Source organism: Colobus angolensis, unplaced genomic scaffold (genome assembly GCF_000951035.1).
Source record: "Colobus angolensis palliatus isolate OR3802 unplaced genomic scaffold, Cang.pa_1.0 Scaffold168, whole genome shotgun sequence".
NCBI classification, from domain to species: Eukaryota; Metazoa; Chordata; class Mammalia; order Primates; family Cercopithecidae; genus Colobus; species Colobus angolensis.
In genome coordinates this window covers 3,956,248-3,970,514 of record NW_012114799.1, presented here as the reverse complement: position 1 = coordinate 3,970,514, position 14,267 = coordinate 3,956,248, and the positions used below count along the sequence as shown (strand labels likewise).

Below are 14,267 nucleotides of genomic sequence, written 5' to 3'. Positions count from 1 at the left end.
CACATACCTCATTAAGCCAAATTAAGCAAGTGGGATCTGTCGCCTTCTGATTAAAACAAACAAGTCTAATTTCAGCGTGTCCCATCACCAGTACAAAGAACAATCCTGAGCAGAGGCACTTTTAAGGTCTCCAGGACAACCCTGCAGTGTATGTTACTGAGTTCCCCCATCAAGTGGCTGGGGAGGAACAGTATTCCCGACAGGGATATAGATAGCCTCACTTTTTGAAATGAAACAAGCCATGTATTCCTTGAAGGGTCAGTAATTAGTCTAACAGAATTAGAAGTTCTGGGTCCCTGTTTCTTTTCTGCAAGAACTATTCCTTCAGAGCAACCTCTCAGGGAGTGGAGGTGGCCTGAATTTTTTAAATCCTACTTATATTTTTATAATTAGCCATGAAGAAACACAAAATAAGTTCTTATTATGGAATCTCAGTTTTCAAAAGTGAAGTGAAGCAAGGGCTTTTCCGGTCCTAACAATTTAACAGTAAACTTTCCAGGTGCTTCTGAGAATTCCAGAAGGATTCAGGGAGCTGTCAAAGCACAGGAGTGGCAGAAATGGTGATCTAGAAGTGAAAGCATGGTCATCAGTATCATGGCAAAGGTTCCACGACACAGTGGCTGGCCAGCGGGAGTGTATTCAGGAAAGGGAGGAGGGTAAACAGCTGGAGATTTATTGATAAAACCTGTGAATTGCCAGACTCCAAGCTCAGCACTGAACTGAAAAGAAAAACCTAAGATCCCACCCATGCCTTTGAGGAGCTTACAGACTGGCTGTGAAGACAAGCAAAGAGTGGAAAAGTCCAAGGGCACACATGGTATGAATACAAGGGCAAGGACACCACAAACCTCTGGGGTGCGAGGGGCATCAAGCAAGTCTTAGGGAGACAGAGCTTCAGATGAGACTTGAAAACGATGATAAAGAAGAGTCAGCCAGAACAACAGAAGCATGCCAGGCTGTGGACAAAAACATGTTAAGTGTGTAAGAGCATGAATAAACTGCAGGCAGGGGTTTGGGCTCGTTCCAAGTGGGGCTGAGGCACATGCCGCCACAGTAGTGCTTAAAATGGAGGCAGAAAGTTAGCAGACCTGAGGCTTTGCCCTCCAAACACTCAAGGAGAGAAAAGCTTGAGTTAGGTTTAAGATAGCTTCAGAAAGCCAAACCATGACATGACCAGGGTCTCTAGTAGCCATACGCATTTTATCTGCTCGTCTGGAATCTCTTCAGGGACTCCTCTCCTATACCATTAATTCCCAGGGGTGACCCATGTGACCCAGGCCTAGCCAATCAGGATGGAACATGATACTGGTCACTCTGACTGGATCATAAATAGGCATAGAGGCCAGGCCAAACCAATCATAACCCTGCTCTAGAGAGTTGCCAAAACCTCCTGGAAAGCAGCACAGTCGTCTGGGACTGAAAACTAAAACCTAGAGCCTCCTTGGGACTATCCATCTCTGCCCCCACCAAGCAAAGATGGCCTAAGAATGAAGGTAAAATAAAAGACACAACATATTAACACAGGCTTGAAGGACAGCATCACTTCTGAACTATATTTTCTTTCTTTCTTTTTTTTTTTTTTTTTTTTTTTTAGACGGAGTCTCGCTCTGTCGCCCAGGCTGGAGTGCAGTGGCCGGATCTCAGCTCACTGCAAGCTCCCCCTCCCGGGTTTACGCCATTCTCCTGCCTCAGCCTCCCGAGTAGCTGGGACTACAGGCACCCACCACCTTGCCCGGGTAGTTTTTTGTATTTTTTAGTAGAGACGGGGTTTCACCGTGTTAGCCAGGATGGTCTCGATCTCCTGACCTCGTGATCCGCCCGTCTCGGCCTCCCAATATTTTCTTCTTAATGATAAAAAGCAAAACCCTCTTGACAACACAAAGTGAAAACTATACCAACGATGACAAGAATTTTCGGCAAACACACCAAAAGAATGGCTTCTGACAATATCCAATACCTCAGAGGACACAGCTGAGGTTCCTGAAGATGGTTCCCATGTCTGAATCTCTCACAGCATCCTACAAACTTTTAAATGACATGAGCTCCAAGTTCCCTTTTAGTTTAAGTTAATATAAGCTAGGTGGTTGGCCTCTTGCAACCAAGAGATCATTGACAAAACATGAATTTTGTGATGAGTCAAATATTGACAACAGAGGCACAAAAAGATCAATTTGGGAACTTCAAATTTAAAGTGTTCCAGTGAAATATTATATACAAAATTATTTCCTAATCTATAAATCTATATATACAAAATTATTTCCTAAATCTATATAAAAATATATAAATTATTTCCTAATCTAGTGGTGATATCCAAATAAGTAGTCACTACAGTGTTCCATTTTTATGCCAACATTCCAAATGTGTAACTTTTAAACTGTAGTTAACAAATGCTCGTACAGTACTGACTTTATGCCAGGCACGTTTCGAAGTACATTATCAGTCTCACCTAATCCTCCTGACGCGGTTTGGCTCTGTGTCCCCACCCAAATCGCATCTCGAATTTTAATCCCATGTCAGAGGAGGGAGCTGGTGGGAGGTGAATGGATTATGGGGGCAGTTTCCCTCATGCTGTTCTCATGGTAGTGAGTTCTTGGGACAGCAGATGATTTTAAAGTGTGACACTTCCTTGCTCTCTTGTTCACTCTCTTCTGTTGCCATGTAAGACGTGCCTTCCTTCCCCTTCCACTATGATTTAAGTTTCCTGACGCCTCCCCAGTCACGTGGAACTCTGTCAGTAAAACCTCCTTTCTTTATAAATTACCCAGTCTCAGGTAGTATCTTTATAGCAGTATGAAAATGAACTAATATACCTCCTAACAATACTGTGAAATGGGCACTACTATTATTTCTCCCATTTTAAAAATGGGGGAACTCAGTCAGAGGAAGGTTAAGAAACTTACCCAAAGTCACACTGCTATGAAGTGGTGGAGCGAGTATTCGAACCAGGCCAGTCTGGTTCCACAGATGCTGCCTTTCATTGTCCCTCATCCCCTCAACACTAGCACCAAAGTTTCAACCGCCTTTAAGCCGATATTCTGAAACAAATGGCTTGGGGCTACAGTCCTCATGGAACCTTGCCTCTCTGCTGGGTTGTTTCCTCAATAATGAGTCACCCAGTTATCCTTCAAGCTACACCCTTGGAAATCATTATGACAACTTCTCCCTTGCCCTTTCCCACAGTCTGTCCGTGTCCCAATCACACCAGCTTCACCCTAACATGGGTCTCAAATTTTCCTTCTCCCCGGGCCATAGGAACATGTCTAATCCAGGGCATTCTCCTCCTAACTGGAGATTAACTGCAGTCTCTCTCACCCTTCATATGCATCTCACTCCACATGGCCAGTAATTATTCTCTGGAAATACAGACCTCACACCTATTCATCCTCCTACTTTAAACCTCTCATCAACTGTCACCACCCAGGGAACAAAATAGAAACTCCTTCATTTAACACTGAAAATGCTTCACAAATCCCAATTAACTCTCTAGTCTCATTGTCTTCAATACTGCTCCAAGTATGCTGTGAAGGGTATTTTCTGATGTAAAGTAGATCTTTGGGGACCTGTCTTGTTTTCTTTAACTTATTTAATTTACTCTCTTATATCTTGATAATTATATACTTTGCTTAAAATAACAAAGAATTTCTTCTAAAACGTTCTGCAATTTAAACCCATTCTCTAAGACTGCTTTGTATCATTGTTATCTGGAATTAGTGGCCCTTTCATGAGAAGAAATAATTACCTTCTATAGAAGCAGAAGTAAAATGCACATTGCCAAAAGCACACTGTGGGCCAGGAAAGGAGTTCCTTAAGGTCAAGATCCTAAAGTAGTCTTCTGGGAGTTTCTAAAATCTCTTTCCTTGGAGGTCTCCAAGACCAGTGGCAAAGCTAAATGAGGTGGAGGTTAGGGGGCAGGGGGAGCAGGGCTTGTGAACAGCCTTGCTAGCAAAAGTGAAAGGAACTTTAGGTCTCAGCTGGCCTATCAGGAAACTTCAGTGTCTCAGGCATCCTTCTGCACTAACCATAGGTGAAAATATCTGCTGGCACCAGATTCTAACAGTATCTCATAGATCAGAATTTCACAAACCTGCCACAATTGACATTTGAGGCTGGATACTTCTATTGTGGGCGATGTCTTATATATTGTAGGATGCTTTTTACAGCATCTCTGGTCTTCATTTATTAGAAGTAAATAGGCCGGTCACAGCAACTCATGCCTATAATCCCAGCACTTTGGAAGGCTGAGGTAGGAGGATCGTTTGAGCCTAGGAGCCCAACCAGCCTGGGCAACATAGCAAGACCCCATTCTCTATGAAAAATAAGAAAAAAGAATTAGCCAGGCATGATGGCACATTGCCTGTAGTCCCAGCTACTCGGAAGGTTGAGGTGGCAGGGGGTGGGGACATGGAAGGTCGAGGTTGCAGAGAGCTATGATTGTGCCACTGCATTCTGGCCCGAGCAACAGAGTGAGATACTGTTTCCAAAAAAAAAAAAAAAAAGAAAGAAAATAGCACCTCTTCATTTGTGACAACCAAAATGTCTCCCGACATTGCCATGTGTCCCCTGGGTGCAAAATCACCCACAGCTGTTAATCACTGCTATAGATACACTTCCTCAAAGATCAGCATCACTTCTGAACTATGTTTTTCTTCTTCTAAATAAAAATCAAAAGATCCTTGACCACACAAAGTGAAAACCATACCAACAAAGACAAGCATTTTTCTGTAAAGATACCAAAAGAATAGCTTCTGACAAGGGTCCACACATTTATTGTTACCATTGCAAATAACAAAACAGAAAATGACAGGTAAATAGGCAGAACATATCTGCTTCTTGCTCAACTTAATAGGAAAGCACCTGCAATCTCATCTCTCTCCCATCTCTCAGTGGCATCTGGGATCTCACTGACATGCCAATATCTGACCCTGGGAAAGTCATCTGCTGAGCTACTGCCCAGGGCTGGAGCTGGGACACTTCAGGTGCTACTTCAACACAAACTGATCACACAGGTACACATACAAGGAAACAGCACGGGTGCAACTAAATGTCAAGGTCCATCAGCAGCACAAAGGGGGAAAACTGCACTTCCAAATGCAAGCCCTAGAACTCGGCAGGGACATTTTTCATTTTCAACTTTCAAATGGTAATAATAATAATAATAATAATAATAACGGTTGCTGTTTTTAAGAACAGCTTCCAAATCCAAATACACTGCACTTCAACCCCAGATACTGGAAAGTGTTCCATATTGCTACTGACTTTGGAAAAAATGCAGGGTTGCCGGAAGTTCAATTTGGACTAAATACCAGGAAACAGTCGCTTGAGTTATACCTGTACCTTTGATTTTGTGATTCTGCCTCCCAAGTGACCTTGCAATTATTAAGTCATCACAACACTACGTGGATGCTATCATTATGGTTTTGGCTTTTAGGGAACAGTCAACACTGACCAGTTCTTCAGCTGACGTTGGATGACAACTCAATATTGAGAGTATAAATACATGTGTACACATGCACATTTATTAGAGGCTGCACAATGTTGTTGTCCTCTAAAATATCACAATCTAGAATTGTAACTATCACATCCTATGAAGCCTCCACATTCCAGAACCATCAATGGGCAGTTCAGTCCTGACCAACGAAAAAGGCAGTCCCACTCTTAGGTGGTGTCTGCTAAGGTCTGAGAACTATGGAAATGAAATACCAACTCCGACTTCCAGGCAAATCACCACAAATGTAAATGGAGAAGACGAACCATAAGAAACTCCTCTGAGTGATGAAACCAAATGCTGTTCCCTCCAATAGAAACCAATCCATGTGAGCAATATTTACTGAATTATCCTCAACAGGTAAGGCTATAATCAAGACACTATGGGCAGAACAAAGATAAATCAGATACTGTCTCAGTCCTTAGAAGGCAAGCATTTTCATTATAAGATATGTACACTTTTTACCTTTTCCCCATTTCAGGTAGATGGCAAAGAACCACAGATCCAATCCTATTCACTCCACTTCCTCATTTAAGATCACAAAACTGAAGACAGAATGGGTCTTTCTCAAATCCAAAGCAGCATTCTAAAAGTGAGAATTTTAACGAAGGCCTTTCAGACCCTTTCAGAAAGTAAATATGGAGAAATTTATTTACTGTGTGATTGGTGGAAGGGTGGGGATTTTAAAAATCCACTTTTTCATTCCTTTGAGTCCCCTTTCTCTCCAACAAGACAAACAGAGCTCAAAAATCCAGTTCAGTCTGATTTCTTGATTTTAATAAAGTTCATTTCCAACTAAATTTCTCTAGGGGCAAATTTACTTTCACATTAAAAAAATCCCTCGGTGATAAATTTGTGAAGATAAGCCATACTGGATAAAAGCTACACAGAACACAGCTAGAGACAGGAAATGAGACACACACACACACACACACACACACACAGCTATCCCTTTAAAGAAAATAAATTTAAATTTAGGGAATCCTTCTTCAATTGCTATGGTACCCAATTTAGAGACAGTTTATAGCCAACCAGAAGATATATCAGCAAGCAATAAGACACAACAATAAGCAATCAGAAACATCAGTGAGCAATACGACACCAGAGTCAGCAGTAAAGACACACCAGGGAGAACATTTCTGCGCAATTACCACATGTCTCCATTCAGGAAGGGAGAGAGAAAAACTTCACTTAGTGAGGATTGGAACTCCATAAAACTGAACTCCCACAACTCAGGAGCCATTCCTGGGTTGACAGAGGGGACTGAAGACACCAGCATGGTCGTGGATCAGAGAGAGGGCAGAAAAGCAAGGAAGGGCTGCCCACAAATGAGAACTATTCACTTAAGTCCTCGTCCTTCTTTCTGGTACTCTATAGACATGGCAAATCGTTTTTTAAAAATATGTGGTTGACTGACAAGATACAAAGGACTACCCACCTTCTGGGGGAAATGAAGAAGGCTGCCCAGCATATCTATACCCACTCTGAACAAGACAGTGTCTATGAAAGGGATGCCTCTGCAAGCATGCATGCCTGCATGCGTGCACACACACACACACACACGGACCAGCTTTTACAAACATCAGCCTGAGAGCAGACCCTGAGACAGAGAAATCACTTGATGAGACAGATGATTAAATCTAGGAAACTGGCAGCTCTCTTCTAGGTAAGAAAATGGTAGCACCTTTTTACAGACGCATGCCTTTCTGATAATTTACAAATGGAAGGAGAGATAGAGCTAACACTCAGAATCTCTTCTCTACACAGCACTAGCAGATCTTAAGCTGAGCTCAGGGGACTCCAGTACCAACAGTTACCCATTCCCAAGCACTTAAACTCAACAAAACCTGTGAAAACACTTCTCAGAGGTGCTAAGAAGATTAAGTAAAATCATGTACACTGGAGGGTCAGGAAGAGGAACTTGTATTTACTGGACAGCTACTAAATGTTAGTTTCCTCTCCTTCCCTGCCTCCCAATTTTTTTCTGAGTCACCCCTACTTTAGAGCAACTATGGTTTGTGTCGTTTTATGCATGTGTATTCTTTTGCTAATTACCCAGTAAAAATCATGATGATATGGACTGTGTCCCACACATACCTGAAAGATGCAAAGACATGCGAATGAGGTTATTCATTAAATGCTTAACTCTAAATTTGCTCCGATTTCCCAAAAAGGAAAACAAAAAACACAAAACACAACACTCTGGTTCTTTAAATTATTATTAAAAACACAGCACCAGTGGCACATTTAGAGGAGTCCCACTCGGAGCCATTGGCTTAGAAAACATGATACTTGTTAAGCGGTAAACTAGCTCAATACATATGGCTGGTATATTTCTAAGTTTCATTTGAAAGAAGTAGTCACCAAGTCCTTCCCATTTCCTTCTTGGAGGTGTACCCACTACCCTGTGCTCTGCAGCTTAAAGCCCAGGTAGCAGTCTCTGTGAGCCTTGCGACAAACAGGACAGTCAGAGGCAGCAAGATCCCACCTTGGGGGAAGGAATGACAGGAGATGTGTTCATAGGGGCCCACAAGCCACGGGACTTCAGAGGCAGTGGGGAACAGCCAAGTTCAAGGCAGAACGCTCCATTCCATCTCCAGAAATATGACACCAAACAGTGATGAAACCAGATAGAGCCTTTCCAGTAGCGTTTTCTACTGGGTACAAGGGTGGCAAGTGATGACGGAAGGGGCATGGTTCCAGTTATTAATAAGCAGCTAAACACAGTGGGAGGTTCTCTTGTCTAATTACAGAAGCTGCTGCAAACTACAAGGAAGACAGGATTTATGGCCTAGATGACACTGCCTCTGTGTTGTAATTAAAAGTTATTTTTAATAACTTTGGTTGGATACTTTGAATTATTAGAAATATATTTTGCAATTTAAAATTTGCTAAAGGGCAAAGAACATTAAAAAAGGTAATAACAATCAGCCTGCATAATGTAAAACAATTAAATGTTTTGACACTGCGAGGTGGGAAAGGAAAAGAATCTCTCCCACTTAAGTGTGTGAATTTTTACAAGCGAAAGGGAAAGGGAAATAAATAACCTTAAAGTATATGAAACAAGATTTTTTTAAAAGCAGCAACTTATGTCAAAAGTAAGCTAGTTACTTACTTTATCTATTAACCAGAGTTTGGCTACCACCCACCAAAAGTATAGACAGCTTGTTCACAACCATTCACCCAAACCACTGCATCCTAATCTTCAGGCTCTTCACTTTGTCCTGGTTCCCCAGAAAATCGTGGTCACCCTAACAAGAGCAGTCCTGGCTCAAGCACAAAGACCCAGGGGCTGACCTCAGAGCAGTGTGATGGTGGGGGACTTGGAGGGAGGGTTCTAATGTGAGTTGTAGGCAACAACATGCTGCGTATAATCTGGGTGTTGTTTTTAGTCAATTTTCCTTCTCTCATCCAATATTCCAGTTTCCAGAAGGGGCAAAACAAAATGCCTTCCAGTGGGAACCGCATGGTGGTGTACATGAGTGGCTACAGAATCTGCCTAGGATTAGGCAGGGACCATTTATCTCCTAAAAGCCATTTCCATAATTTCTATTTCTCCATATATACATAGGAGGCATTTTCTGCAATGGTGGCTCTTTTTTTTTTCTTAACAACAGGGAGGAGAGAACCTATTATACGTAACAGACTTTCAAAATCGTCTGATGGGAGTATGGAGGAGGAACGAACTCTAAAAGGCATGAGCTTCTCAAATAACCTCTGTATTTCATTTAATCCATGCTATGAATCTTCTCTTTACAAGTGAATTCCAGGAGCTCATTAAGAGCAAATGTGTCACAGAAACCACCAAATATTATGCATCATGATAAAACTATAAAAAGCATTTTAACATCTGCTATTAAAAAATAAATTTAGACTTCTCCTTACAATGGCCATGCCAAGTTTATAGAATTTATATTATGCAGGTTCCAGTAAGAACCACTGCTCTCCTTTATTCTCTTCTTGGTCCAAAGCAGGGTGTGACTCCATATCAGGGCAGAGAATTGCTATTTTTACCTGCCACATTAATTTTCTCAAGTGCAACCAAGCTGGGAACAGCTGTGGTGGAGTTGGTTGAGTTTGTTCCGGTGCCATTGACAACAAGATTGTCCACCTTCGACTCCAACTTGCCAATGCGCTGCAAAATGTTATCTAATAACACAGCAAGGGTTTTCTTCAGATCTGTAAAAGAAAGTGCAGACAATTTTAAAATTCTGTGGCCTCTGCATATCTGTCTGACTTGCTCTCTCTTCATCATGGAGAATAAAACTTCTCAAATGCTTCTGAAGTGGTACAAAAGATCGGTTAAACCACATCTGAAAGATGACAAGGGCCATCTTCATCTGGCCCAGATCCTACTAAATACATCAGTCTGTTGCAGAATGCAAGCCTGACAATAAGTGACATGGTATAACTATTTCCAGCTACTTGGTCAACAGGGAAAACTCCTTGTTAGCATCCTGCTATAGCACTACATTGAATTTCTCCTTACAGCACCGTAGTTTCTCATACAAAGCATGACACCTCAAGGGTGCAGCAAGATCCCAAAGTAGCCTCTGGATCAAGTTCGTTATTTTTCGTGTTGCATACTCTAGCATGTCCCAGTTTTTAAAAAAGTGTTCAATTCTGTTAGTTACATACACTAACACTTCATAAAAGCTAAGCTCCAGATTTTCAGGTCTGCTACATAACCCAGAATTGACTATAATCAGATTTAGGAAATATTTAAAATAAAGATTAGAGCCATTCATTTGCTCACAAATATTTATTAAGCTACTACTATGTGCCACATATTATTCTAGATGCTGGGGATATAGTCTCATGGTTCTTACATTTAAGAGTTGGTTCCCTTTCTCACACATCTGACTACACATTAAAGAGTACTGCACTTCCCTCTGGATAAATTACAGGAACTCCACCCCTATGGATGCATTTACTATTTGTGGACAAGATATTCAAAGAAAAAAAAAAAAGATAAGCTTAGACTCTTTCCTCTAAAAATTCATAATCACAGAAAGATATACTGACTTGTATGTGTCAGAAAAGCAGATGGGTGACTGCATAACCATCCATGGAAATAGAATCCAGACCCATTTCTGAATTGGGAGTGGGCCAGGGGAAAAGTACAGAGCGTGGGTAGCAGGACTGAGAAAAGCCCTGAGTTAAGACAAACGGGAAGATGCCACCTTCCATTCTCCCGGAAAATACCAAACTTGTCCCTGAGCAGATGCGGTGATCTGACCATGAAATAAACACACGTGGTCACATAAACAGCACAGATCACAGCCAGCGAACCTTGACAAAGGTGCACCAGCCTGTTCCATTATGCCCAGTGAACCAGAAGCAGATGCTGGTGCTGTGCTTCTTGTACAGTGGCAGAATCTTGAGCCAAATAAATCTCTTTTCTTTATAAATTACCCAGGCTCAGGTATTTTTCATAGCAATGCAAAATGGACAACTGTTTTATCTTCACATCCTCCCTATGAGGTAGATGTGACTCCATTTTACAGATAAGAAAACTGAGGTTCACAGATATTAAATAAGAAGCTGATAAAATAAGGGCTTGCCTCAGGACTGTTTAATTTCCTGATGTCTCAATGGGACCAATCAGAAGTCAAGAACCTGGGTAGAAAAAATAAACCAAGGGTGAAGTTCAGAGTCTTTCATCCATAACACAGTGGTTAAGGGCCTGACTTTGGAGCCAGAGTTCCTAGGTTTGAGTCCTACCTCTGGCATTCCCGTTTCCTTATCTGTAAAAGAGTGACATGAACAACACTTTAGGTTTGGGGTTGTGGAGAGGAGTTAATGAGTTAATATTTATAAAATGTTTTGAGTACTGGCTGGCACATAATAAGCACTGCATAACCGCTTATTAAATATATAAGTAAAAGAAAGACTTTCACTGGAAAATGTTCTCATCCTTCCCAAAGAAATCTCTCCTCAGGTGATGCAAAGCTTTATTGCTTTATCCAAAGGGTCATGAGAGCACTCTCCTCTGCGGTCTGCAGTCCCACGGTCGGCATGACTCAGTCTGTCACAGGCACATCATTAGTTGGCACAGACAGCGGGAGTCGGTCACCTGTTCTGTCACTGAGTCTAATGCATCAACTGGCTCTCCAGAGTTCTGAAGAGTGCCAGAGGCCAGCCACGCAGAAGGGGGCAGTCGTGCCAGCGAGAGGGGGCAATGTTCAGTATAAAGAAATACTCCTCAGTATTTCTTTTCATTTCAGCCTCTTTGCCTAGAGCCTGTGTCATCAAGCCAGCAAGAATCCGAATACGATCTAGAATAGCATTTAACCATCACCGGTAATTGTAGTTGGCCAAGCACAGAAGCCCTGGCCCTCTAGTGTGACTTCACTCAGGATTTCTCAACCTCGGCACTACTGACACTTTGGGCCAGGTAATTCTTTGTCGTGGTGACTGTCCTTGCATTGCAGGATGTTTAGCAGCATCCCTGGTCTCTACTCCCTGAATGACAGCAGCAATTCTCCAGGTGTGGCAATCAAAAACGTCTCCAGACACTGCCAAATATTCCTTGGAGGGACAAAACTGCCCTCATTTGAGAACCCCTGAATTAGGTGCATTCTCTCAAACCCTCTGTATTCCCCACTGCCCCTCTGTGAAGACATGGAGAGAGAACTGTGATAGAGGGGTTACAGGATAGAAAATGCCCACTGAGTGAACCTGCATCATGTGTGACTTCCATTCACTGGAGGGACTGCTACAAATACAATGGAAAGTTGCAGTGAGGGAATTCTGCCTTCCTCCCTAAGGGAGAGCTAACAGAACATGAGCCAATGCTGATGGGCTCTCAACAGACTACTGGACACAGTCCTCAATCCATTGTTACTGGTGATAGGCATTAGTGGAGCATACTCTAGGTAGGATACGAAGTTGTCACACTTATAATTAAGAAGATATTCTCCCTCAGTTCTCAAATTACAGTGACTAGTAAATACAACTGACCTACTATTTCTTGTTGACCCCATCTGCCAAAGACTGACCTTCTGTGACTGCGTGACATGGAGTGTAAAAGGGGATTCATGATGAGGAGGAGGGATCACCATCACCACAGCCACCCTGATATCACCTCCTCTACTTACTGAGCTTTCTATATGCCAGGCAGTGTGCTGAGCACTTTAAATGAACTAATTCATTTAATCCTGCCAAGACAATCTGAGGAGCATATGATCCTCCCTATGCCCCTCTTACAAAAAAATCACAGCACAGAGAAGCTAAGTAATTCAGCAGAGGTGATTACAGACCCAGGACCCAAACCCAGTCTGGTTCCAGGGCTGATGGCTCTTACCCACTATGCTGCACTGCCTCTTAAGAACTACAACGGACCTGTCCACCAGCAAGCATCTCTGACTTGCCTCCCCTGAATCTACTTGTCAGAGAATAACCTCTGGGATTTTGCCATGTGTTCGTGGGAAAACATATACCAGTCACTCTTAAGACTCACTCAGGTCCCTGTCCCGTGGCAGCTCTGGTCACCTGACCCAGCATCACTAAACATCCACCAGCTGACACTGGCGACTACCAAATACATCAAGTGATCCAAGATTGTTTTAAAATTAAGACTCTTTCTGTATCTTCTCCCTTAAAATGAAGATGGAATACAAGGCTACTAAAAACCTTGAATTCTCTAAGCACTTTACCTGGGGAGGCATGCTTTCTCTCCCAATAGGAAAGAAAAAAGTTCATTTTTAACTCAAGCAGCTACCTGAGTCACCATTTCAAAGCAGCCAACCCAAGATTAAGGATGTTGTTAATAAAAAACAATGACAGAGATGACGCCAAGCCCATATCTGTATCATTATACAGTGCTTGGCACATTAAATATGTGTTATGTAAGTAAACAAATGAATGAATGAAACAAACTATAGTACTCTCACAAATAAGATTCAATAAATTATACGTTTCCAGGCAATGAAATTATTTTGCACCTTTGTATTTTCCTGTTAAACCTCCAAAAACTGTTAACAGTTTTATCACAATTTTAAAGAAATAACAGGCTGACATGGTGGTGGCTCATGCCTGTAATCCCAGCACTTTGGGAGGCCGAGACAGGTGGATCACCTGAGGTCAGGAGCTCGAGACCAACCTGGCCAACGTGGTGAAAACTCTGTCTCTACTAAAAATACAAAAATTAGCTGGGCGTGGTGGCGTGTGCCTGTAGTCCCAGCTACTCGGAAAGCCGAGGCAGGAGAATCACTTAAATCCTGGCAGCCGAGGCTGCAGTGAACGAAGATCGTACTGCTACACTCCAGCCTGGGTAACACAGTCAGAGCAATACTCCATCTAAAATAAAATAAAAAAAGAAATAACAGTTTTGTTGTTTGTGTTTTACTCTTTTTTTTTTTTTTTGAGATGGAGTCTTGCTCTGTGGCCAAGGGTGGAGTGCAGTGGCATGATCTCAGCTCACTGCAACCTCCGTCTCCTGGGTTCAAGTGATTCTCCTGCCTCAGCTTCCTGAGTAGGTGGGATTACAGGCACCACCACACCCAGCTAATTTTTGTAGTTTTAGTAGAGATGGGGTTTCACCATGTTGGTCAGGCTGGTCTCGAACTCCTGACCTCGTGATCCACCCCCTCCTCAGCCTCCCACAGTGCTTGGATTACAGGTGTGAGCCGCTGTGCCGGTCCGTTTGTGTTTTAATCCTAATGGTAACCCTTTTATTCACTACAACTGTACAAAGAATTTCTATAGTTTAATAAAAATGAAAGAACATACCATAAAAACCCTAGAAGAAAACCTAGGTAGTACCATTCAGGACATAGGC

General features: G+C 42.3%; 1 protein-coding gene across 1 annotated transcript in view; it reads right to left on the bottom strand.

Annotated features, from left to right (window-relative positions):
* Positions 1-14,267, bottom strand: part of MGAT5 (mannosyl (alpha-1,6-)-glycoprotein beta-1,6-N-acetyl-glucosaminyltransferase) — a 214,620-nt gene that overhangs the window by 186,165 nt on the left and 14,188 nt on the right. Inside the window, exon 3 of the mRNA XM_011937716.1 lies at positions 9,500-9,664. Coding sequence (XP_011793106.1) covers positions 9,500-9,664 — 165 coding nt within the window. The remainder of the gene's footprint in view (positions 1-9,499; positions 9,665-14,267) is intronic.